The sequence below is a fragment of the Atractosteus spatula genome, chromosome 20, assembly GCF_055471065.1.
Source record: "Atractosteus spatula isolate fAtrSpa1 chromosome 20, fAtrSpa1.hap1, whole genome shotgun sequence".
Taxonomy (NCBI): domain Eukaryota; kingdom Metazoa; phylum Chordata; class Actinopteri; order Semionotiformes; family Lepisosteidae; genus Atractosteus; species Atractosteus spatula.
Window position 1 is genome coordinate 10,941,488 of NC_142725.1, and position 24,844 is coordinate 10,966,331.

At 41.0% G+C, this 24,844-nt stretch overlaps 2 protein-coding genes across 3 annotated transcripts in view; both read left to right on the forward strand.

Moving 5' to 3' along the window:
• The first annotated feature begins 1,111 nt into the window (after nt 1-1,111).
• Nucleotides 1,112-13,721, forward strand: sh2d5 (SH2 domain containing 5). 2 transcript variants are annotated; one of them, XM_088938114.1, is made up of 10 exons: nt 1,112-1,561; nt 3,450-3,589; nt 5,580-5,660; nt 6,396-6,470; nt 7,225-7,371; nt 7,849-8,052; nt 8,828-9,005; nt 10,463-10,568; nt 11,713-11,872; nt 12,264-13,721. In XM_088938114.1, the coding sequence occupies exons 2-10, from the start codon at nt 3,539-3,541 to the stop codon at nt 12,444-12,446; spliced, it is 1,185 nt and encodes a 394-aa protein (XP_088794240.1). In that variant the 5' UTR covers nt 1,112-1,561; nt 3,450-3,538; the 3' UTR covers nt 12,447-13,721. The 2 variants fall into 2 exon arrangements, with proteins under 2 accessions (XP_088794240.1, XP_088794239.1); XM_088938113.1 differs by lacking the exon at nt 1,112-1,561 and having other exon boundaries at nt 3,419-3,589.
• A 2,324-nt stretch (nt 13,722-16,045) lies between these two features.
• Nucleotides 16,046-24,844, forward strand: part of kif17 (kinesin family member 17) — a 304,613-nt gene continuing 295,814 nt past the window's right edge. Inside the window, exons 1-6 of the mRNA XM_088938025.1 lie at nt 16,046-16,276; nt 17,259-17,405; nt 18,699-18,800; nt 21,599-21,788; nt 22,599-23,051; nt 23,643-23,746. Of these exons, the coding sequence (XP_088794151.1) occupies nt 16,046-16,276; nt 17,259-17,405; nt 18,699-18,800; nt 21,599-21,788; nt 22,599-23,051; nt 23,643-23,746 (1,227 nt within the window). The remainder of the gene's footprint in view (nt 16,277-17,258; nt 17,406-18,698; nt 18,801-21,598; nt 21,789-22,598; nt 23,052-23,642; nt 23,747-24,844) is intronic.

Below are 24,844 nucleotides of genomic sequence, written 5' to 3' on the forward strand. Positions count from 1 at the left end.
GTCTTTCCGATATCTTCACCTTTTTTTTCTAAATACTCTTGTAATTCGGATACGGATGCCTTATGCATAATAATTTGTTGCGTGTCTGCAGAGTTTTTCTTTACTTCGAATTTCTTATTTCCCAACAACACATAGTGTCTGTAGTGCATTACAATGTCTGTATATCAGAAGATTGTAAATTGAAATCTAGCCTTCATCCAAACGCTATTCTTTTCCAGGAAAGATAAATAAAAATGTTCTGCTCTAGTGCGTAGTTCTGTCCCAGACATGGAAGTCTTATCGCTTGTCACCGAGCCACTGAGGTGACTGGCGATAATTTAGAAACGATTCATTACTTATCGTTTTCCTACCAGTATTGGATGCCCGTTTCATATTGTAGTTTTGTGTCATTTTCTCGTGTTTCAGCTGAGACAGGTGAAAATGTATTTCCAAGTAGCTGTGTGCGCCACAAAAGCAGAGGACATACAAAGCTGAAACTCGTTATCACTTCACCAACTGTAATACTTTCACTACACAAGAACTGTATTTTGTACACGCCATCATATCCAATTGTATGGAAGTAATCTATGCTTAAGAATATGAGATTTAAATTGCTACACTTTAAGAATGATAGAAAAATGCATTGCTGTAAATTACCCTATGTTATGTCTTAACATAAGTGGTAACTTTTCTGACACCTCCTGCTTAAAACCCAAAAGCCAGAAGGATCGTTAGCTGTAATAGGCTAACACATTTTCCAGAGTGACTTGCAATTATATTTGTCGTATAATTCCTCTACCATTTCATTGCAACAATGTCCTCCAGGGCGTACTCCATCATCATTGCCTCTTTAAAATCTAACCCTGAGTCTCCACCGCTGGGTTTGCAGGAACGGAACTTCCCACGATAAGAAACAAAATTCAGTTTACTGGAAAGGCGTGGACCTGGGAGCACACGAGGTATACTTTTGATTATTTTTATTGCTTAGAACGAACTTTTCCTGCTCTCACGCCATCACCCTCCAGTCGGGTCTAGAACGGGGTTATGGAAATATGAATTTAATTAATGTCTGTTAAGGATGGGCTGTGCAGTTCATTCCTTTATTTCTAGTAATTTAGCAAGGAAGAGCCACACCTTCAGCGAGCGTACCTGGAGGTATTACGCTGCCCGAAGAAACAGGACTAGGCGATTTCCATAAAATAATTACAAAAGGTGCGAAGAAAATAAAACGTCTTTAGAAGTCGCTATCCAGATTTTATGTGTGGTTTAAACCACCAAATGTGATGAAGCTGGAAATGTGAAACGTGTTCTCGGTATTTTGGTGAAGCGAAGGATTGGGGAATGAGTCAGAATTGTGAAAGAGTGCGCTGCGCTGTCTGCTGGTACTCCGGCGACTGAAGAGCTCCATGCGCCGACTGTGAATGTTAACTAAGGGGGAGTCGCGCATAACTTTTTTTCTATACTCATAAAGTCTGTGTGGGATATGATTTCCCCTTCGTCTGGCAGTTTTTCTGAAACGGTCGAGACGAACTCGAGTGCGCGAAGAACAGGACCCTCAAGGTAGAGCGTAGTGAAAGCAGAGGTGAGTGGTCGCAACGTGTCACATTTTGTCCAGCTTAGGGGCTCCACATCAGATTGGACACGAAGAACTTGCTCGTGTAGTGAAATGACGATTTTGCTAATCATACTGTACGTTTTTATCCATGTTTTGGAACTTGAGTCTTGGCTTTGACACTTAAGAGTACGAGGACTGGGTAAAAGAAATCTCATTTTATATTTATGTGTCAGATCGTTTTTATTCCTTTGGACTGTAAAATAATGCATGTCTCGATTAATTCACTGTAAACGGACCATACTTATTAGCAGTATTTTCTTTATTCATAGTCTTGTATGTTTCTGGGTCTGTGGCTCAGTGGGTATGACAAATTAAAATACTTCTTTAAAATGTTTTATTAGTCCAAACAGTATTCGTTAAGATGGGGGGGATGTGGAAGTCCAAGTTATCTCAAATTTTCCTCATTGTTGGGGTTTTTACATCAATGGACATGGCACAGCATCACAGTTTTGCTTTCTAGATCTCTTTTCATAATAAACCGTTTTCTAACTCCCTTTAAAATTAGCAATAATATCGTTAGACCAGATGAGGAGTTCAGTTTATAGTTAAAAATACCTGGTGTATATGAGGCAGAGGGAATTTGGAGAGAGAGCTCTAGTTCTTGTGGTGAAACAGTTTTAAAGGTTAAACTATTTTGAAATGTCCTGAATGATAAAAAAAAAATACCTTCAGGAGGGGAGTTGGTCTTACATAAAAAAGAATAACACTCTAACAAGATGCGAGTTTAGGCATGTCACATGAAGAGTACTATCTATACATAAAATGTCTGCGCAGTATTTTTTTAATATAAATGAAGGTTTGTTTGCATTTTACAGGTTAAGACAAGCAGTCCGAATTTAGGAACTCTTACAGCAGTGCAAACCTGCAGTTTGTGAGTTTAAGTCAATTTGTCTCAATGGGCTCGATGCAGCCCAGGGTCTGGCATTGTCTAACCTCTCATATACTGTAGCAGCTTTTGGGGAAAATAATTGTGATACGACAATTCCAGCCACTAATTCTAATCCTATTTATGACATCTTAATACTGTAAAAGTAGAAATGTGCAGAGGCAGAACTGGTTTAATTTTTTCCATGAAGGAAATTATTTTAATTAAAAGACAGTGACATGAGATAGAATCCATTTCTCCAAAAATTTCTAGTCAACGGGCATTCATTTTCAAATTTTAGTTTGTTTTAGCTTGTCATTTTAACTTCTAGATTCACAGACGCCAGTTAAATGAAGGACATAAGGAAGTACACCGCTATTCTGGGTTTGCGCTAATAAGGAGCAAATTCAGAACCACTTTCAAATGTCATCTACAAGTTTCCATGCCTTCCTCCAAGACTTCTGTTAAAACCCAGGCAGAGGAGGAAGCTCACATTTTAAAACATGACATGACTCGTCACTGAAGCACAAAAGGCACTTTGCCTGTCAACAGTCGTCAGAAGTAGTTAATGAGAACATTTGATAGTGTGCCAGTATGATCTGAATGGTGAATATGAGTTATTCATTCTAAATGTGTGATATTATAAATATTAATTAGTATTAAATTCATTAAATAATTTAAGTTATAAATGCATATTTTGTGTTCCTATAGAAATATAGTTTGAGATGCTTTATTAAAAGGTGTACGTATTTACTAGATACAGTAGATGCTTTATTTTTAAGTTCCTCCTTACTGACTTCACCCTAGACTTCTTTAATAAGCAGAGACAAACTAACTTCACACCTCACGCTATTGTCTGATTTCCTTTAGCCTGCACAATGCATGAGCACTCTGGTGCTCTAACCACAAAGGCATCGCAGTGCAGCTTCTCTTTATAAAGGCGACTGCAGCAATCAGTCATGTTGCTTCTCTCGCTTTTATTTCTCCTAGGCTTGCAGCATCGAGAGGGTCTTGGGTTCAGTTTGCCTGGCAAAGGCAGGAAGCAGCAAATTGAAAACGGGACAGACCACACCGGTGGAATGTGTGAGACTCCGACTAGGGAAGCGAGCATTGTGACCAGGTCGGCAGAGGTACAGTAGCCCTTCAAAAAGAGTGATTCTGAATTTTAAGTGAAGACTTATTCGATGGCTTATTTGTTTTTGTGCTAGTTTTTAAGATCAAAACATTGGCAGCAAGTGTACTGAAACTGAAATTGTCGAGGTTCTATGAGCAGTTGCATTGCCTTTGTGTTATTCTGCAGGCATGCTCAGAAAAACAAAACCGTATAGTGTAACTGATTTGTTTCCATCCCTTCCTTGCTGGGATTCCACTGCAAAAGATCCTTTCAAGGCCGGGTTTAATGCATCTGATTTTGGCTAAAAAGGTTTACCTTGCTTTACTTGATAGGATACTTGTGAAATATCCAGGTAGCTCCCATTATGAGGTGTCAACATTCTTTCAGGCCTGTTCATCAGATAAACCAATAGACACTATTTGCATATCATTTTCATTCATCGCAGGTTCTGCCAGCTGCAGGCTCTTGTATACGTTGTGCTGATAAGTAAAAAAAAAATGCTGTTTAACATTGTTTTAATTTAAGACTTTAATTTAAATTAAATATTACAAAGCTGCTCATAGCACATGAAAGCATAAACTAATCAAACACCTATGTAATGTGAATGATATACAGTATATTCCCCTCTATATATCACAAACAAGTCTGTTTTTATAATGATTAAAAGCAGATGCCTGTGTCAGAAAATTTGGGATATCAAATCCTGTATGTAAATCTTCTGAACATTTGAGTACCACATGGTTTCTGATTATTGTATCTTAAACCTTCACAAAATGTTGTTAAGAAAGAGCAAACTCCAAATTCTGTCTAAAAACTCTTGAATCAAACTTGTGCCATGTTATACTGTTGTGAAAATTGTTACAGCTTTTATTTAACTGTTGATTTTGTTGTTACTTCTTTCAAAAACAGGCCATTCAGATTTGTACAGATTACTCTCTATATTCCTGTTAAAAAGCTTTGATTACTTCACCCCTTTTCAAAATGCACTATTTGTCTGTTTTACTGCAGTTTGTATTATTTTTCAACTCATTCCATTGCAGTGAATGATAAAGACACTCTAAAGTGACATACTATATAAATGACACCTGTATGCATTACTTTTCTTAGGATGAGAATATTGTCAATTTTATACCGTTTTGCATCTAAATTTTGAATGTCAGTCTCGATCATTGTTATATTTTTTTTTTCATGTCTGGGGACTCTTACCTCTGCTTTTCCAATCTACAGTGTCTTGTATTTATTTCCTTTTTTTCTTACAAATCTCACATCCTGTTGTGCTCTTTGTATTTTTAGTTTCCACTCGCAGTGGTGAATGAAAAGTCTCTAAATGTTTACATGACCACAGCTATTGCATCCTTATCATGTTATGTGGTGTCAGTCTGTTCCTCGCACCCACTCACATTCTTGACATTTCCATGCTGCTGCCGATGGGCACACTGAGCCTTTAGAACAGAGCCTAAAAATGAGTTCCTGGAGGGCCTGGTATTGGTTTTTATGCATCCCAAGTAGTCAATTTAAAAACTAAAAGGCTTATTTTCCTGATTGCACACAAACAAGATTTTTCTTAACATCTTTTCCATTTTGCTGAAATCATGATTACTTTAAAATATACCAGAGAGTGGATAATAATAATTAATTAATAATTGCTTACACTTATACAGTATAGCGCTTTTCTGGACACTCCACTCAAAGCGCTTTACAGATAATGGGGACTCCCCTCCACCACCACCAATGTGCAGCCCCACCTGGATAGAAGCACTGCAGTTATGACGTTAACTAAATACTTTGACCAACTAAGTAACTGAGAGCTTTAAATAACTAGAACCACTAAATTACTGAGACCTCGGGTGAAACAACCACCAAACGTTGCCTGCCCTCCAAAACTGAGTTTGAGGCCTCTGTTCTAAGTTGTGCTATAGTCTGTTTTACATATACTGCAGGGCTTTAGCCCCTGAGTATTCTGCCCCATTTTACGCCAAGCCCATGTTTCTGTTCCCTATGTACAGTATGTGGGCTCCTTTCCAGTGGAAGACTGTTGCTTGGATGAGCAGACCAAACTGGTCCATGAGCAGCTGCAGTCTCTCAAGGTGGGCTTGACAGACTCTACAGCTGTTCAGTGCTGTCATTCACAGCCTTAAACTCAGTCATTTCAGCTGTAAAAAAGCAAGTGTTGTTACCACTTTGTTCCTTGTTAGCCTTTTGAGCACGCTGGACTTTTCATTTACTACAAATTTCACTACTGGCTGGAGTTTGTGACCATATACAGTAATTCTACCATTTCAAAGATGGGTGCCAGAAACGCTACGAGTGAACTCTTCACTTCACACTGCTCCTTATCCAGTATTAATAAAATGATCTTGGTACGTTTTTTGAATATTTTATTCAGATTTACACTACAGAATTGTGAGGTAGGAACGAAATAACTTTTAAAATGGATTCATAGCAGAGTATCAGATAAAATTTGATTCCTAGCTATATTGGAAAAAATAGATTATGATCATCTAAAATAGCTCGGGTCCTGCTCTAGGTATGGTATGTACCTGGGGTTTGTAAAGTATAAGGATAATTTTGAACAGTTAAGGTAAACATATTAGGATTTTTAAGGACTAATTTTACTTTTTAAATTCTGAGGTATGTGCACATTTTAGACATTGTTCCTCATTGACACTCCAGTTATCATGTAAATGTACATGTAGAAAACTTAGAAAAGGACCATATATCCAATTCAGCCGCTTGAGTACCTGGTAAGCCCAGACTCACACGGTCTTTATACCATTTAAATTCTCTTTGTTTCATTTTGACTAACTTTCCCTTCCTCCCAGGACTGCAACAGACGGAGACCTGTCTCCCTGAAGTTCTCCCTCAGTGGATTGAAGATGTATGACGAGGACGAGAACGTAAGAAACAGTTTGTGTTTTACCAGCCTTTACAACCTGTTGTTCATCAAAGGCAGAATATTTTGTGTCACCTGTAAAAGGAGTAAAAGGACTTAAGTTATCTTTCCGTCCACTTTCTAACTACTTCATGTTGTGGGGGGGCCGTAGCCTATCCCACTACTCAATGGATGCAAGTCAGGATACACGCTGGATGGGACACCAGTCCATCCCAGGGCACACACAGAAACAGACACACAATTAACCGACCAGTTTGTCCTTGAACTCTGGGAGGAAAGTGGAGCCCCCAAAGTGAAATCACGCAAACACGGGGAGAACATACAAACACCATGCGGATACCACCCCAGGTCCAGAGCTGAACCATCAGCCCTCGTGCTGCAAGGCAGCCATCATGCCTCTCCCTGATTTATTCTTTTCTGCCAAAATCGGGATGTGAACAGCGCTTCACAGACGGTGTCAACTGAGATACCAAATCATACACAGAAGTGAAGGTATTCTATTGTGAAGGTGGACACAGGCAAGAATGGGTTTTAACTGTAACTTTAGCTAGACATGCCAGGTGTCAGACCCTGTTTGTTCAGATGTTGGCACAATGTATTTATTGCTGGTCTAAAACTTTTTATGTCTTTGTCCCAGTCTCTATTAAGGCTGCCAGGGTTTAAAGACTAAGTGAAATGCCTTATGCATTATAGCTGTGCCATGCCTGGGAATGTGCTCGCAGGGCTGTGACAGCTGCCTCTGGTCGCTCTGTTCTCAGGTCCTTCTGATGGCTCACGCCCTGCGGAGGGTGTCCTTCTCCACCTGCTCCCCTTCAGAAGCCCAGTTTGCCTTTGTCTCGCACAACCCTGGGTGTCTGGATAGCCAGCTGTACTGTCACCTTTTCAAGGGCAGGCATGCCAGGGCGGTAAGGGCAGCTACCAGGCAAGGTCTCAGCGTGCTTTTCCTGGGAAAGGTGCATTCAGTCAGATAGTTGACACCGTAGCTGTAACTTGCACTTTTCTCTCGGGACTGTAGTTCAGGCCTCTATTTCATATTTGTTAATGCAAGACATGGAACATAATGTTATTTTGGAAAGGGAAAAGCTGTTCTGTATGTGAGTATTGAGTTGTGCTTGAAGACAGGTCTGAGTATGAAAAGGATCATGGGAGAAGTCAAGGAGGACTGTAGGATTACTGTATTCGCCTGCATTATAATTGATCTTTGTTTGTTCCCAAATCTGTTTCTTTTTGCAGAAGCTGTTAAGTGAGTCTTTACCTTTGTGCTGATATCAGAGAAGCTTCTTTGTGTTTATTCTGTCAGGAGAGCATCATGTTTTATTCCCCGGCTCTTGTTCAAAAGGAAGCACTGACCGCTCTCCCTGCTGATGTGTGTCCAATCTCAGGCCCGGTTTTTGAACCTGTTGCTGTGCCGCTGCTTCCAGCTGGTTTATCTCCAGAAACACCCAGAGGAGGTGGAGGAGCTGTCAGTAAGCCCCATCCCGGACCGCCCCCCCATGCTGCTCAACCAGGGCATCTCCCTCAGTGTCAGCGCCCTGGTTTCCTTCCGCAGGGCTCCCACCCAGGGGGGTGTGGTGCCCAGTGAAAAGGTGAGTCTTGCCTTTATTCTGTGATGGGAGTCAATGACAGACCTACTGTGTCTAAAGGAATTCAAGGTTTTTAGTCTTCAACAGAAAAGATTCTGAGGAGATCTGCTACAAGTATTCCAAATCTTTAAAGACATAAACTCAGTCCAGCAAATGTCTTCAGAACAACACAAACCAGAAGGCACACAGTGAAATGTGCATTCAAAACAGACAAGAGAGGATCCTTTTTTACCCAAATGTTTGTGGGAGCAGGGAACAGGCTGACCAGCCATGTTGTTGATGCTGATATCCTGGCTTCTTTCAAGAATGTCAGGATGAGATCTTGGGATCAATTAGCTACCAATCTGTTGTCTGAAACTCTTTTTATGTTCTACCTGTTTGTCTTCTTTTCATCTGCATTTTAAAGCACAGTAATTATTTATTCTCTCTTTTTATTAATTTTCTTACTTTGAAGTAAGTAAAAAAAGTGCTTTGCAGAATAAAAACAGTTTTTCTTTTCCCCTGCCATCATCCTTGTGGATGTGCTATTCCTTCTCGCTGAGCTTCCTCTTATATAGGTTCTTAGTTGGTTCCTGGTATTGATGATAGTGATCAAGAGTCCAACAAGCTCTGTGCCATTTCATTTTTAATTTTTTAACCCTTTTATAAATCACAAATTTTGACTGGACAGGAAAGCAGATGCTTGATACTAACAGAGCAGAGAATAATAAGGATAGGAAAACTTACACAGGGATGCATTTGTCACCCGACAGTAATAAGTGTTGTTTTTTTGTCTCAGGAACCCACTCCAGATGAGGAGCAGCAGAGCAGCCCAGAAGAGAATCAGGTCTCCTCTCCCACGCTGGTGCGAAAGAAGGCCATCCGGAACAAAGTTCTGCGCTCTGGCGCCTACCGCTCCTTCACCTACAGCTCGCACACACCGCGGCCCAGCCAGGACCGCCACCGAGCCCCGCAGGGTGAGCACCCCCCCACTGCCCTGCTCTGCCGAGGTCTGGTCCTGTGGTGAGGCATTTCCTTGCTCGTGGAGCGAGAGCTGCAGTTTCCATTTCCGCCCTTTAAATAACGGGGACACCGTACTGTAAAAAGGCGCCGTCCTTTGGATGAGACGTAAAAAACCGAGGTCCTGACACGCTGTGGTCATTAAAAATCCCAGGGCATTTCTCAGGGTGTGAAAAGAGTAGGGGTGTTACCCCGGTGTCCTGGCCAAATTTCCCATTGGCCCTTACCAGTCATGGCCTCCTAATCCCATCTATGAACTGGCTTCATCACTCTGTTCTCCTCCCACTGAGAGCTGGTGTGTGGGGAGTGTACTGGTGCACTATGGTTGCTGTCGCAACCTACACATTGGTGGTGGTGGAGGGGATCCCCATTACCTGTAAAGCGCTTTGAGTGGTGTCCAGAAAAGATCTATATAAGTGTAAGGAATTAATTATTTTTAAATGTTTCGTGTTTTGTGGGGCACCTGAGTGACTCAGTGACTAAAGGCTCTTTTTCAGAGCACAGGTTGAACGACATGGTTTAGACATTACTGATAATGTGGTTTTAAGCTTGGGTCACGTCTCCTTCTGCCCAAGACTGAGTTTTCAAAAGCTTGTAACCCTGATTGTCTGCCACAAAGATAAAGTGATTAATAGTTGACCAGAGCCCTGTTGATTTACGGCCAAACAGCCTGCATCCTGCCAGTTGTCTGTAGGCTTGTAGGATACATCAACAAGAGATGCACTGCTCCTCCAAACATCCACAAGGCTCTGGGGAGCGCATAGGACATTCAAATATATTCTCATTCTCCACATGCACTACGGGACTTGTTACCTTTAAGATGAGTCATAAGCAACTGTGAACTCTAAATGAAATGGGTGTTGTAGAATGTGATCTGATGTGCTGTGCCTGTTACTCTAAATTTGCTCTTTGCAGGGAGATATACACCTGCTGTACGTGACATTTCGGAATAACTGAAAGTCCGGGATAACCTTGCCAAGAATAGCCTCTGTGCCCTGTGTGTAGGTTCTAATGCAATACATTGATCACTTCACTGTACACCCATTCACTGTAATATTAGAAAAGTGGCGGGGGCTGTGCTCAGATTAGAAAAAACCCTGAAAATGATGGAAGGTATTACACCAAGATGCATTTTGTGTGTCTTCTTGGGTGTTCTCTGGAAAGTGGCATTTTTCTTAAGAAATTAAAACTCATTTCAAATCTTCACTGAACTCTGCTGTGACTTCTTCAAGATCACAATAGAGGGAGAAAGGCTTTCCTGTGTAGATACTGTATATTTAACTACTTGTCCAGCTTATGTCAAGATACTGATCAGCCCTAAAACAGACACACAATAGTGTGCCAGTATGATCACCACACACCAGCTCTCAGTGGGGAAGAAATCAATTCATAGAAATGACTTTTTTGTTTCAAGGCAGGGCTTGGAGGAGCCTGGACATTCAGGGAAGCAGTACTCCCACCCTTGCAGAGACAGAAGAAGCCTTAGCAGAGGCAGTATGGTCCTGGGCAGGACTTTCCAGGTCAGACAGAATACTTATGTTGTGCAACAAAAGACACCTATCACATACACATCAACTATGAACACGTTCACAAAGATTAACAGGAAAATCTTTTTTTTTATCACTTGCACAGACAAGTTTTGTTTGAGCCCCAACAAATGGGGCTCATGTCTGGTGAGGGGAGCACCCACAGTATAACTGTCACAATGTTGTACGACTGAGATGTTGTCACATCTGGCTGAGCCCGCAAGAAGGGCAGCAAGAGAGGTCCCAGGACTTGATCACTGTAATGCCATGCAGTCAAATTGCCAACAATAACTACACGTCACGCAGTTCTGTAGCAACAACACACCCCTGAACCCACCATTACAGTTGGCTCTCCCCATGGACCTTGGAAAATTGACATAACACATGGTCTCCAATATTGTGGCCTGTCGTTGAAAGACTGTATGTGACTGTAACATCTCACCAGGTTAGCAATGGCTAACCCCTGGTCCTGAGCAGCAGAACACAGCGCACCACTGTGTTTCCATCACCAAGAGTCTCTGTGCTTTGTTCCAACCGGAGTAGCCAGTTAAACATCTGACGTAATTATTTTCTTAGTCACGTATTTTTTTTTCTTAATTCAAATCAAAATACTTTAGTCATCCCATCAAAGGGGCCATTTCAAGAGCGGTCTTTTGCAGCTAAATCCTCTAAACATTCACTGATTAAAGGGACACTGACCCGTAAAACACTTTTGAGCCTGATTGGTAGTGTTACAATTATGTATTTAATTCAGGAAATATTCCCGACTATGTAAATGAGAGATTGGGAAAGACAAAAGCCAGAAGACAGGGCTCTCTGGGCGTGTTGGTAGTCCCTGTTCTACAGTTTTTCTCACTTCAGAATCAAATTGACAGGCGAGGACAAGTCATTTGTCATAGTGCTAAGACTGACGTGTTCAGAACAGCTTTGCTGCCATTTCACCATACTAGCAGTTATTTCTTTTTCAAGCATTTTTGCAAGTGATGCACGGCCCAGCCTAGCTTTCATGACCCTTAGCAAGTGAACTCCAGATCAGTCAATTCAAAATGACCCAGGAGCTGATGCGAGACTAAAAGATTTCAGTCTCGATCCGGTGCCCCAGTGATGCCTCTCAGAGCCTTGTGTGTGTGTGTTCCAGTAACTGCAGCTCCTCTCTGCTCCTTGACGATGTTCTGGGGGCTTTCCTGCTGCACCCTCAGTCTGGGTCCTCTGCCTGCAGCTTGCTCACCGTGCGCACCCACTCCGGCCTGGCTAATTACAACATCAAGGTGAACGCCGAGGGCAAGTATCTCCTGGAGGTAGGAGTTGTGCGTGCTGTCTGCTTTCATCACGTCCCATCACAGCCTTGTCCCAGTGAGATGAAGAATTAAATTACAGGGGTCCGAAGATATTTTGTGTTCCTTTCCTTATGAATAGTATAAGGAAATGACTGGAAACTAAAACAAGCGTTTTATAACACGAATGCACGAATGCTCATGTATGAATAAAAACTATTATTTTTATTTATCATATTACATAGACTTACCTGTACTTCTTTCCACAGTGATGACACTGATTAGCCCAAAAATGTAACCAATTCTAAGATTACTATACCTCCCATTCAATGACTGTTTACTAATATCATCCTTTCCAGTCTTCAGTTTTAGCTGTTTTAATATATACAGACTGTTTCTTTTGTTCAACCCTCAGAACCACCTCAAGGACTTTGACACCATAGGAGCTTTAATCGAGCACTACACAGAGTTTCAAGGGGAACTGGGGTGTTCCCTGAGTTCTGCCCGAGTAAACCACTGCTACGAGTGGGAAGAAGGCCCAAAAGGCTTTAAACACTCAGCAAGGTCAAATGAGACAATCAGCGTAAGCTTATCGTGAAAGGAACTGTCATAGCTTCTCGTCAGGAGAAGGGTGCACAAGGAAGGCCGACTGGAGAACTGTGAACCAGCTGGATTAGATGTGATCACCTTTTCTGACGATCTATAAACTCTAAACGTGGTTTTCAGTCCTGTATTTATGAAGCAACTTCCTGGGTGCCTCCAGGCTTGCAGTAAAGTCAGTAAAGGAGACATCTTTCCACCAAATTGCTCAGTTCATGCAGCGTGTCAAAACCTGAACGGATTAATGGATGGAAAGGTAGGAAGAGCATGTCATCACTTCCACATTGTCTCCTACAATGCTATAAGGAAGGAGTGGACAACGATGTCATGAATGGGTGGGGCAAAAACGTGTAGAGACTATTACTGCAACCCTTAAGTATGCAATCCTACACTGCTGTTATTTTAAGTGATGGTGCTCATCATGACGAAATGAATCTTGGTATTTTTTAAATTGCCAACCAGTAAATAGTTAAACTAGCAAAAACCTGGATAGGTAACATGAATAAACATGATGTAATGATTACTTAATCCCCTTTAATCCCTCAGGATAGCTGTTCTAAAATATCAGTGTCTACAGTAAATGTTTAAGAAAATAATGTTTATTTATGTTAATCTGTTTACACTATCCTCTGCAGTCTGTGGGCTCCAACAATGCCGCCTATAAGGCTGGATTATGAGTGAGAAAATGGAAATGGGGGTTTGACCACCTTATTCTTCTTTGTATCATCCATCCAAGTTTCTCCCCCTGAGCAGTCAGGGTCTTTGCTCAGAGCTAAGACACAGAGAGACAATGAGTGATTCAAAATATGAACTGAAAAATCACTGCCAATTGTAAAATAAAGAACACAGAAACACTCTAGATTATTTCAGGTTGCAGAACTACTATGATATCCTCTTGAGTATACAGGTATGCAATGAGTCATTTTAGAAAATCAGTCGCCCACTATTATTTTGTTGGTAATATTATCCTTTTTAAAGTTGCAGTACGGATCAAGATGCAGCATTTTAAAGATTTAACTAGTCGATACAACAAGGAAATTAAAATGTATTGTTCCGTGTTTCATTAAAATGATGATTTGTTTCCAAGAGACACTTTAAAACAGGTTTAAACCTTGTAATGGAGCACAGTAATGGAGATTAGTATATATGTACTATTTTTATGTATATTAATTTGTAAATATTTTTTGTACTTCTGAAATGTAAGAGACTCATGTGTTAATAATAACTTGTATATCTGTACCTGTAATGTTTACATTAAAACTTGAAAAACAGCCTAATCTGAACAGAACTGTGATTTTTTGATAATTTTATTTCTAAATCTTTGGTCTAATTTCAATAGATTTTTAATTTCTTCTTGTCCTCACACTCTGCACAGTTCCCTCACTTAGGCTTTATCTTATTTCTTCCGTTTTGAATGTTGAATTTCAAACCTTCTGAAAGCCTGTATAACAGCTCATCTTCTGTGGGTATGATGAGCTGCAACTCCAGCTCTGACACTGATGTTTTTACTACTACTACTACTACTACTACTACTACTAGTAGTAGTTTATTTGACTGATGCTAAGATTACTTGTTATAGTTATCAAATCTGAAGATAGTGAGCAATTCTGGTTTGTCCTTTTCCACAGTTTAGAATACTCCCATATCATACAAAATACTGGAACCTTGTTGCACAAAAACCTTTCTTTTAAATAAATTCCTAAAGCTGTTGATTGCAATAAATTAAATGTGACACACTGCTGTGTGTGACACCTGTAACCTCAGGAAATGCACAAGGGAGAAGTAAGAGGAAATAAAAATTGCTTTACGCAGTGGACCTCTGGAACATAGATGTGTATATCCGCACAGGGGAGAACCACATCATTCTGTGGTTTCTGCAGTGCTTTGGTAGATACTGTAAAAGCCTGTGCATCTTTCTGTAATATTTGTTCAGGGTTATTTCCTTTCTGTTGCTAATTTAATATCCATCAATCCGGACACATGTGCAACTTTCGAGTACTGCTGTACCTGGCAGGCGCTGACTGAAATTTTAAACAATGCACGATGAACTGTGCCCTCGCTAGGACTGGATGCATTTAATTTCTAGAATCTTATTGAAGAAGTTCCGCTGAATACAAAATGTGATCTGAATATTTCAACAGTGTTTGTGTACAAAACTGAAACTATCGGGAGATATGTGTGAATATTTGTATATGGTACTGATATTAACTTTGGTCTTCAAAATCTTTATTACCGTTTATTACCTACAGCACTGCTCTTAAACGCGTTTACATTTTTTGCTAGGTAAATACTGTGAAACCACAAGAGGGAGCTGTGCTTTCATATGAATCCGGCTTCATTTATGAGTCAGAATAAATCATTCCGCTTCTTTTACTAACAAAGGCATTTTTAGTACTGTCCAGAATGAGCCCTAAAATTATCGAATGATACAGAGTTTTGTTCTTAGAGGAGCATGTGGCGTACAATTCATGCAATGCTGAATAAAGGCCTGTCTAAATAGCCGACCTGAATGAAGCGGACAAACTTACGGTTTATATTGGCTGTGGCTGCATGGTATCACGCAAATGGACTGATTCAGTATTGTCTGGAAAAGAGAGAGAATAAAATGTATTCTCTGGGGTCTACTATCATTTGAAATTACTAAAGGCATTCCAAATGTATTGGATACATCTCCAGTGTGCTCAAGCAACATTGAACAGCTGAGCATGTGTATGCGGTAAAAAAAAAACACTTCACACAACGCACAGGACATACAACTCTATTTTTATTGACGCTCCCTAAACTTTTTGGTGACGTACACGCAGAAGTTTGTGGTTGCCAGGCAACCTGGAACGCCACGGGAAGAGGACCAGGGTTGTTGGCGTTGAGGTAGAGATAAAAGTAGCAATCGGTATTTGTTTATTCAGAGATAAAGACGTAAAACCACATGGTTTATATATATATATGGGGAGATGAACGGCCGCATCGTCTATTAAGGATGAAAACGCAGTGAAGGTGGTGATGAACGGATAATAATCTTTCTGTCGGAACGTTGTCATGAAAGGACGATGATAGTCTTGCTGTCTGAACGTTGTCATTAAACAAAATGCATGTTGCAAAAAGCTGATTATTACTTATGAAAAAGATGGTTTTCCTTTAGAATGCATGCATTAGCTTCAGTAATGTCGGGCTACAGGAATATGAGCGAGGTTCGCACAGTACTCGTTTAAAATGGTGAACGTGAGCTATAGTTCGTGAATTAAATACTGTTATTAAAAAAGCAAAGCGAAATATATATATATATCTTATCATGATAGGATTTATCTGACTGTATACCGAGTTGTACCGAGATTGGTAGTTTTCTATACGTATAGTCTAGTGTATAAAAACTTTGTTTCTTGATATATATATATAAAATGAACTGTTTATATATTTAGAATTACTGAGCTTATCGGTACTATTTTTTCACTATATTAATCCGATTCCTCGCGAAAATACACAGTGGATGCACATCCTAGCGGCAGATTCATCAGAAAAAAAAATGTTTTTTTAAACGCGCGTCGGTCCAATATTTAGCCAGTTCGAGTAGCTCCGTTTTACGCAGCGCCGGGGGGCAGAATGGCTTCGGAGTCTGTGAAAGTCGTGGTCCGGTGTCGACCGATGAACGACCGGGAGAAGGCGTTGAACTGCAAGATGGTGGTGACCATGGACCCCAGCCTCTGTCAGTGCTTCATCCAGAAGCCGGGAGCCACCGACGAACCGCCCAAACAGTTCACCTTCGACGGCACCTACTTCAGCGATCAGACCACGGAGCAGCTGTACAATGAGATCGCCTATCCGCTGGTGGAGGTACAGTTAGCACTGGTGTCTTCTCTTGGCCACCGAGAGTATCCGTGCGTCACGACAACATGAGGCTCATACCGTACGTTCCTTTAAGAGCAAGATGAAGATCGAGCTCTTTGACAGCTGATGCATAGTTAATTTTGTCTACTAACAAAAAAGAACAATAGCGCAGCTGCAAACAGCTTGCCAAAACAAACACCTACTACGTTAATTATAGTTAATATAGATCATTTACAATGTTTGTTGTAATCATATACAGGCCTGTATCTACAATATAGTAATAATAATTTAAAATCTAAAGAGAGTATTTTTATTTACTGCTAGACAAATAAATAGGTTGTAAATTCACAGGAAAAGCCTAACACCAGAGTAAGACTTCCTTGTCACCTGCATCACTGACTGCATCACTTTTCTGCTATGGATTCTTCCCAAAATGACCCTGAAAATCCCCTAAATTGCAAGTTTGGGCTCAGAGGGGGAGAAAGTGACAATGTGAAATGTAATTCTGCCCTGTGCTTCACTCGACCTCAGTGTGTTGTAGCTTGCCTGCTGTTTGGATGTGCTGTAACCTCTGTCTTAACTTTGCCAGCACTTGACTTGAAATGCTACCTTGTCTCGGTTTGACTATGTAACCTGTACTTTATTCCACAGAATAAAAGCTTTTCCTGTGGGCGCTCTGGTTTCCTCCCACTGTCCAAAAACATGCTAGTAGGTTGTGTGTGTCTCTGTTTGTGTCTGTGTCTCCTGTGATGGACTGGCATCCCATCCAGAGCTTCCCCTGCCCTGCTGGGATAGGCTCCAGCAACCCTGCGATCCTGTATTGGCTTAAGAAGTTAGGAAATGGATGGAGGGGTGAATAAAAGACACAAGTGAAATCAGACAAGACTAACTCAAGTGATCGGTGAAATTAAAGCAAAAGAGATGAGGAGTGTTTTGCCATTTCCATTACAGTAAGAGTTTTAATGGTTTTCCTGTCTTGTGTTGCCAGGGGGTGACTGAGGGCTACAATGGGACCATCTTCGCTTATGGGCAGACAGGCAGTGGCAAGTCATTCACCATGCAGGGGGTCCCCGAGCCCCCCAGCCAGAGAGGTGTGATACCCCGAGCCTTCGAGCACATCTTTGAGAGCATACAGGTGCAGACGCAGACCCCTGACTCCTTGTCACTGCATATTCTGTCTTTTCATGCCCGTGTGTCGTAGCCCAGGGAGGGGCAACTCTAGCCCTGCAGGACTTACGTGCGAATTAGCCGCTGCTGAAGAAAGCGCTGATTGGGCTTCTTGCCCTAATGCTTCGCTCAAGTGATTAAAATCAAAATTAGAATCGAACCACAGGATTCTGTAGCACCTGGGGACAGAGAATTTCCATCCCTGCTGTAGAACAAAGCTACCCCCAGTGTATTAGCACGGTCCCCTGTTTATTAGTCTTGCCATGTGCCTTTCATTGCTTTGCAGAGAGTGATGTTTCCCACAAGTGTACCTAGAGTGTTATGGTTATATTTCAATTCACAACTTAAGGATATACAGTAGGTGCAACACAGAGTAGTGGTTAAGGACTCAGATGTCATAACTGAAATGGTGGGAATTTGATACTTATGTATCAGCCCTGAGAAAGGTACTGTACCTTGAATTGCTCTCCTCTCAGTTAATTAGCTTCTACGCTCAAGTATGGACTTACTTACTTTACATGTTATTGCACAGTTCACAGTAGGGGATTTACATATTAAATATTTAACACTAATGATTAGCTTGATGGCTGTTGTGTTACATGTTCATGTGTTACATGAATGTCATTACGCCTAGTGTGTATGGCAGAGCTTGGTTGCGATCACAACTTTAAGCATTAGTCTATCATTTTGCATATAGGGCTTGCAATCTAGAACATGGGTGCCGAACACTGGTCCTGGAGAGCTGGTGTCTCAATAGGCTTTCATTCCAGCTTAGCTCTTAATGGCCTCAGTTAGCTCGATGAGTTAGTTGGACAACAACTGAACAAGTTCTTCAAGCCTTTTAGGTATTTGTGCTTTTAAAGAGACCTAAAATGTTGTAAGCCTGGGACCAGAAGTGGACATGCTGATCACATATATTTCCTGAGGTTTTGTCCACGAAAAAGATATTGGTTTGTTTTCTGTCAAATGATCTTTTTAACTCATACAATAGCTGACTTATGCACTGTTTGAGATGAGGCTATACAATACAGTCCTGCTGTACACAGGGGAGTTTACTTTCCTGTAAGCTCCCTGTCCCACTCTGGTAGCTTTGGATATTCATACAGTACAAACGTGAGACAAGTTACAAACCAGAGTAAGCCATTTGGCCCATCTGGTGATGGTTTGGTTTCATTATTAAAGGAAAAATTGCATGTTAAACTTGGTGGGGCGATTTCAAACAGAAAATTCTCAATCTCTTCTTTTACTTTTTTCACACTAGTGTGCAGAAAATACAAAGTTCCTTGTAAGAGCTTCCTACCTTGAAATCTACAATGAGGAAATTCGAGACCTCCTGGGAAACGACACCAAACAGAAACTGGAGGTGAGGACCTCTCTAATCCATCTGTCCGTGTCCATGCTGGCTGTATAATGAAATGTTAATAATGTTGTATTTTTTAGATGCAAGGAACTGAAAAAATATTTGTTAAAAATAGAAATAAATATACAGTATAGCTAAATAGCTAATGCTTGGCAGAAGACATGTAAGAGAATGATATTGACATCAATCAGTGCACTCAATGCCATTTGTAAAGCATTGAAAAGCATAACCTTAGAATTTTAAGCAATGTTGTTCAGTTGCCTCATAATACTTTATCTTTCAAGTCTTTTCTGAAGCGAATTGTGTTGTAAATACCTAGAGCACATGCCAGGCAAATGTGAAGTAAAGCAGAACATTGGTTATTAAGCAAGTTCATAGTTCATAGGGTATTGGCTACAACTGCATGGCTGGGTAGTTTAATACTCCCTTTGGGAGTCCTGCTGTTCAGTTTTAATTGCAGTTCCACATAGTTTCTGATCATGTCCTTTGATTTTGATTCCATTGTCCCCTGGGTTGACTTTGTCAATTCCTTTAACAATTCTGAATTCTTGAATCAGGTCCCCAGGTAGTCCTGTCTTTTTATATGATAATAAAGGAAATTAAAATCAGGGAATATTTACCTGATCTTGTATGTCAACACATACTGATTCATATCATGTGTACCACGGAGGTTAATTAGTAGCATTAGGTTTTAACACTTGTCCATACAAGAACAGTAAGTGTGACTGTTGCTGAAGACCCATCAAGTGAGATCTGCATTCTGAACAAACAAAGGCAGATTGGATAAATGTCAAAGCTCTGTTCTAAGATTGGGATCCAGATTTTTTGTACAGCAAGGTCAATAATAATAATAATCCTTAACAACAGAGCAGAAACAGTAAAAGCATGGTCACCAAATGTCCAAGGTACAGTCCTGGGTACAGTGACCAAAGGACCCACCTCCACAGAATGTGTGAACATGAAAGAATTCAGAGAGTGTGATCACATTCCTACTCTCTGAGCCAGATTGCTTAAAGCCATAAAAGTCAGTAACAAGATCTTTTATTGAAAATGATACTTCATAGGCAAACAACATAGAGGCTTAAGTGTAGGAGTGATATAATGCCAAGGTCTGGTGTGAATTAGAGTCCAGCTGCAGATTTTTGGAAATATTGCAACTTTCTGAGAAGAGTGTTAGGAGCCATTGAGTAAAGTGTTGCAGAAATCAAGCCTTGATGTTATAAATCCATATCTCAGGTACTCCGCACCGGACACTGATAGAAATTGCCCGATGCAGGTACTCTTTTCAAGATGAAATATGTTTTTCTTAATCAGATTTTTTTATATGGGGATCAAAAGACAGGAGAGCTGTATTAGTTGGATTGGAAAGAAGTGGATTGCGAAAACGCATTAATGTAACTTGTAAGCATTATTGCAGTGAGCCACATGTTTAAAAGGAAGCCAGTAAGGTCACATTTCCTTTTGTCTGGAAAGAGACACTTCGTTGAAAGCTCGCTTTGTTTATAGTTGCAGGCCTTTTTTAGTGAATATTTCTGTACACTGTTGCTCTTGCCAAATAGTGAGACCTTTGTGCAGTATCCACATTGCAATTGGTTTCTACAGCAACCACTGTGGTTATAATGGGAGAGCAAGGAGCGGGGGCATAATGGCTGTCTCCTCGGCAACCAGTGAATGAGAAGAAGTAATAGGTGAATACTACACGCATTAGTGTCATTGCAGAGGAGGACTATTAGTAAACCAGTCTGTCTGTGTGCTGACATTACCTCAGAGTTCCAGCCAACTTAACATCAGAGGGCTCCAAAAAATCAAACCTGTTTCCAAGGTTACGTCCTCCCTCTACTCTGAAAGGAGGCCAGACACTAGTTCTCATTACAGCAGAGTGTGATTTGTGCAGTGTAAGCAGCGAGAAAAGAACAGTAAAAAATAACCTACTCTAAAAATATACTATGGATCGACTTCTGGTTTCAGAAATCTACGTATGGTACTTTTATGTTTTTTAGTGAGTGTGATGACATTCTGATACAGTATGTATCTGGGTACTCTAGGATATGGGAGATTTTAAAACTGGAACTTCTTAAATACAGTATTTACCAACTGATTTATGTTTGTGTGGTTGTGCATTTATTTTTACCTATTATGAAATGAGACTATAACATTTTCAACAAAATTGTTTTTAACAGTTAATAATTATTGTTCTTTAAAGCATCCAGTCACTAAAGAGCAACTAATCTCTTTCACTAAGTTGTGATCTAATGCAAATGCAATGAGTGTTAATTGCGTTTTAAAAGGTGTTATGTCACTGGAAAATAAGCACCGTACACTAACCATCACACAAGCTATCCAAACAGAGAGGTACATCAGCATATGTACCTGTAGGCTGCAAAGGAACAAGTAACAGTTTATTCCATGCTAAAAAGAAAAGAGACACAACGTTTTGAAAGAAGAAGGCTGAAGACACCTAAAGAAGGCTCCACAGCTGAAATGTTGTGTCTCTTTTCTTTTTGGCTAGGAATAAACCTTTTACGTGTTCCTTTGCATTATACAAGCTATGTGCAGTATTCATCCATCAGAGCCTTTTCAAGTTCTGTTCAATACCAAGTCTTCTTGTGGCCATTCTCCAAGTTTCCTAGATGATAGATGGGTGACAAATGTTTTCCTATTTATTTTTTCCAGACAAAACCATAATGCACTCAGTCATTTGAAGACTAATTCATGACCAGAAAGACCATGGGAAAAAATGTGTTTTGTAATGTGCTTTAGTGATCCAGAGTCAATCCCCTCTGTGCTTGTGTGTTGTGCAGCTGAAGGAGCACCCGGAATGGGGCGTATATGTGCGGGATCTGTCCATGCATGTGGTGCACAGCGTGGGGGAGTGTGAGCGCATCATGGATCAAGGCTGGAAAAACCGTTCAGTGGGCTACACCCTAATGAACAAGGACTCCTCTCGTTCCCACTCCATCTTCACCATTCACCTGGAGATCTGCAACACTGGTGAGACTGTACAACTGTAACTGCAGACACCCAAAAGCTTACCATGTTGATACTACTGCTTTTATCGTGGACGGGCACCCCAATAAAAGCACAAGAGGAGAATGCCTAGAATAGATATGCAAATAAAACTTTGTTTTTCCAAAGTTAGCAACTCACAACTCGCAACCCACTGAAGCTAAGCATGCGTGAACCTGCCCAGTACCTGGATGGGAGATCTCCTGGGAAAGCTAAGGTTGCTGCTGGAAGAGGTTTTAGTGGGGCCAGGAGGGGGCGCTCACCCTGTGGTCTTAATGCTCCAGTATAGTGACGGGGACACTATACTGTGAAAAGGCGCTGTCCTTCGGATGAGATGCAAAACCGGGGTTCTGACTCTCTGTGGTCATTAAAAATCCCAGGGCATTTCTCGAAAAGAGCAGGGGTGTAACCCCGGCATCCTGGCCAAATTTCCTATTGGCTTTTACCAGTCATGGCCTCCTAATCCCTGATCTATGAACTGGTTTCATCACTGTGTTCTCCTCCCCACTAATAGCTGATATGTGGTGAGCATACTGGCACACCATGGCTGCCGTCGCATCAGCAAGGTGAGACTACACACTGGTGGTGGTAGAGGAGATCCCCATTACCTGTAAAGTACTTTGAGTGGAGTGTCCAGAAAAGCTCTATATAAGTGTATTATTATACACTATTATAATTATTCATTCTTATTATTGCTAATGTCTAAAAGGATATGTGCCCGTATGTTCTCCTGTATATTCAAATCTGAAAAGACCTTAATGACTCTTTTTCTTCCCTCCTCCCTGGCTGGCTCAGATGCAGGCGGGAAGGATCATCTGAGGGCAGGGAAGCTGAATCTGGTGGACTTGGCTGGCAGCGAGCGTCAGTCCAAGACCGGCGCCACTGGGGAGCGGCTGCGAGAGGCCACCAAGATCAACCTGTCCCTGTCGGCGCTTGGCAATGTCATCTCGGGGCTGGTGGATGGGCGCGCCAAGCACATCCCCTATCGCGACTCCAAGCTTACCCGCCTGCTGCAGGACTCTCTCGGGGGCAACACGCGCACCCTCATGGTGGCCTGCCTCTCGCCGGCGGATAACAACTACGAGGAGAGCCTGAGTACCCTACGCTATGCCAACCGCGCCAAGAGCATCCAGAACCGGCCCCGCATCAATGAGGACCCGAAGGATGCCCTCCTGCGGGAGTACCAGGAGGAAATCAAGCAGCTCCGTTCTCTCCTGTCCGGGCAGCTGGGAGATGTTCACATTTCCAGTGAGTCTTTCCAGCAGATCGTCTCCTTACGCTTTCCACCGTGACTGCAAGGTTCAGCACAATGTAATTTAATTTAAATAGGTCACACTTTTCTTGTAATTTTGAGGTTTGGTTAATTGTAACCCAACCTGCAGCTTGAGTGAAACTAATGTACCTTCAATGTATCTTGAAGGATTGAAGAAAGTAAGCCTTCAGTTACAAGAACCAGCCTATGCGACTTTTGAAAGGAGTGTTTCAGATTATGGCAGACGGATAGTTTCAGCTAGGCCATCTGGAAAATTTTTTGCTTATGCATTTTCTGAGGCTTGAATTAAAGATTGTGAAGTGTTGTCAAGTATAACTAAGTTCGTCACTTATCTTTTGTTTTTCTAGACTGTCCATTTTTAGTCTAATTTTAAACAGTGAAGCCCAAAGTATCTTTATTGCTTCCTGAATAACTGAATGATGATACTGTGTGCATTAGAAATTCAAATTTGGCACTGTATAAAAAAAGAATTTAATGACTAACAGAACATTACCACAGATTTCTGACTGTCTTCACTGTCTCTTTTCTCAGAAGAAAACTGTTTCATTTTTCTCCCGCCTTCTTAGCTCTGCTGGCCAGCAAGGTCTCGGGAGCACCCGGTGTCGTACAGTCTCAGCCCTTCTCCGGCTCTGCTTCAGACAGTGAGGACGAGAAAGAGAAGATAAGGCAGGTAATGTGCCAAAAATTATCTGGCTAATACCAAGCAGTCTGAACTCATCATGGAGCAGTCTGCAAAGTCTTTAGCCTCTGTACTGGCTGCCTGTATTAGAGCCTCTGGTTTTTACAATGTGGGCTATTTGACAGTTTCTGATTAACTCTGATTTTAGCTGTTCCAATGCAGTCTCTGCCTTCCAAACCTGTAGTGCATGATTATTAAGTTATTTATCCAATTATGATTATATTGCTTATTATTATAAGTATAATACTAATATTATACTTATATACTTACAGTATAAATAAGTTCATTAAATTTATTATTTTAATTAATTACTTAAATACCACATAAAGGTTTATTTTCATAAACTTTCAAAACAAGATGTTTTTAACCTTGAAGCTAACTGTCTAGGATTTGGTGGGAAAAGAATTGATGACATTCTCACATCTCTAAACTGCGAAATATTCTTGTGAGAAATGTGCTTGTTTTGATCTTTTCTTATTCCAGTATCTGTTTTATAAAGGTTCCACATGCATGCATGTTCTGCCTTATTGTTGGTCCTCCAATAAACTGCAGAATTGGCCTGTCTTGTTGAGTGCAGGTATCTGTCTACCTGTCGAGCTTTAGAATTCTTAGTTGATGTGAAGTGTGCAGTAACGTGTTCTTTGTTGTTGTTCATTGGCAGTCTATTTCTCAATTAAACTTTATACTTTTTTTCCTTATTTGGAAAGAGTGTGCACCCTTGCACCAGAGGCTGTGCAGTATCTTTTGTAGCTGCTGCGTTTTGTAACCTTGACACATATATACATGTATTCATTTGACTGACAATTGTATCCAAAGCGACATGCAATGGCATCTGCTCAAGATGCTAAGGGTGCAGCTAACAGTAACCTAAAACAACAATAAAACCACAAAAGCAGTAAGCACATTGTAAATTACATGCTAGAATGTTGCACAGTGCTAAGGAGTTTCAGTGCTGCTTGATGCACAGGAAGTAGTAAAATAAGTGCATAGTCAATAAGTCTGGGTTAATCATGTGCTTCTGGATTCAGTAGATCCTGTAGAGATGAGTTTTCAGTTTCTTCTGGAAGATGGAGATTGAGTCTATAGTTC

Excerpts from the sequence above, each read along its gene's own strand:
- sh2d5 (XM_088938113.1), top strand. The coding sequence starts at position 3,419 with ATGTTGCTTCTCTCGCTTTTATTTCTCCTAGGCTTGCAGCATCGAGAG. Across the intron at positions 9,006-10,462 it reads CCGCCACCGAGCCCCGCAGG|GCAGGGCTTGGAGGAGCCTG; the intron begins GTGAGCACCCCC and ends TTTTGTTTCAAG. Across the intron at positions 10,569-11,712 it reads TCCTGGGCAGGACTTTCCAG|TAACTGCAGCTCCTCTCTGC; the intron begins GTCAGACAGAAT and ends TGTGTGTTCCAG.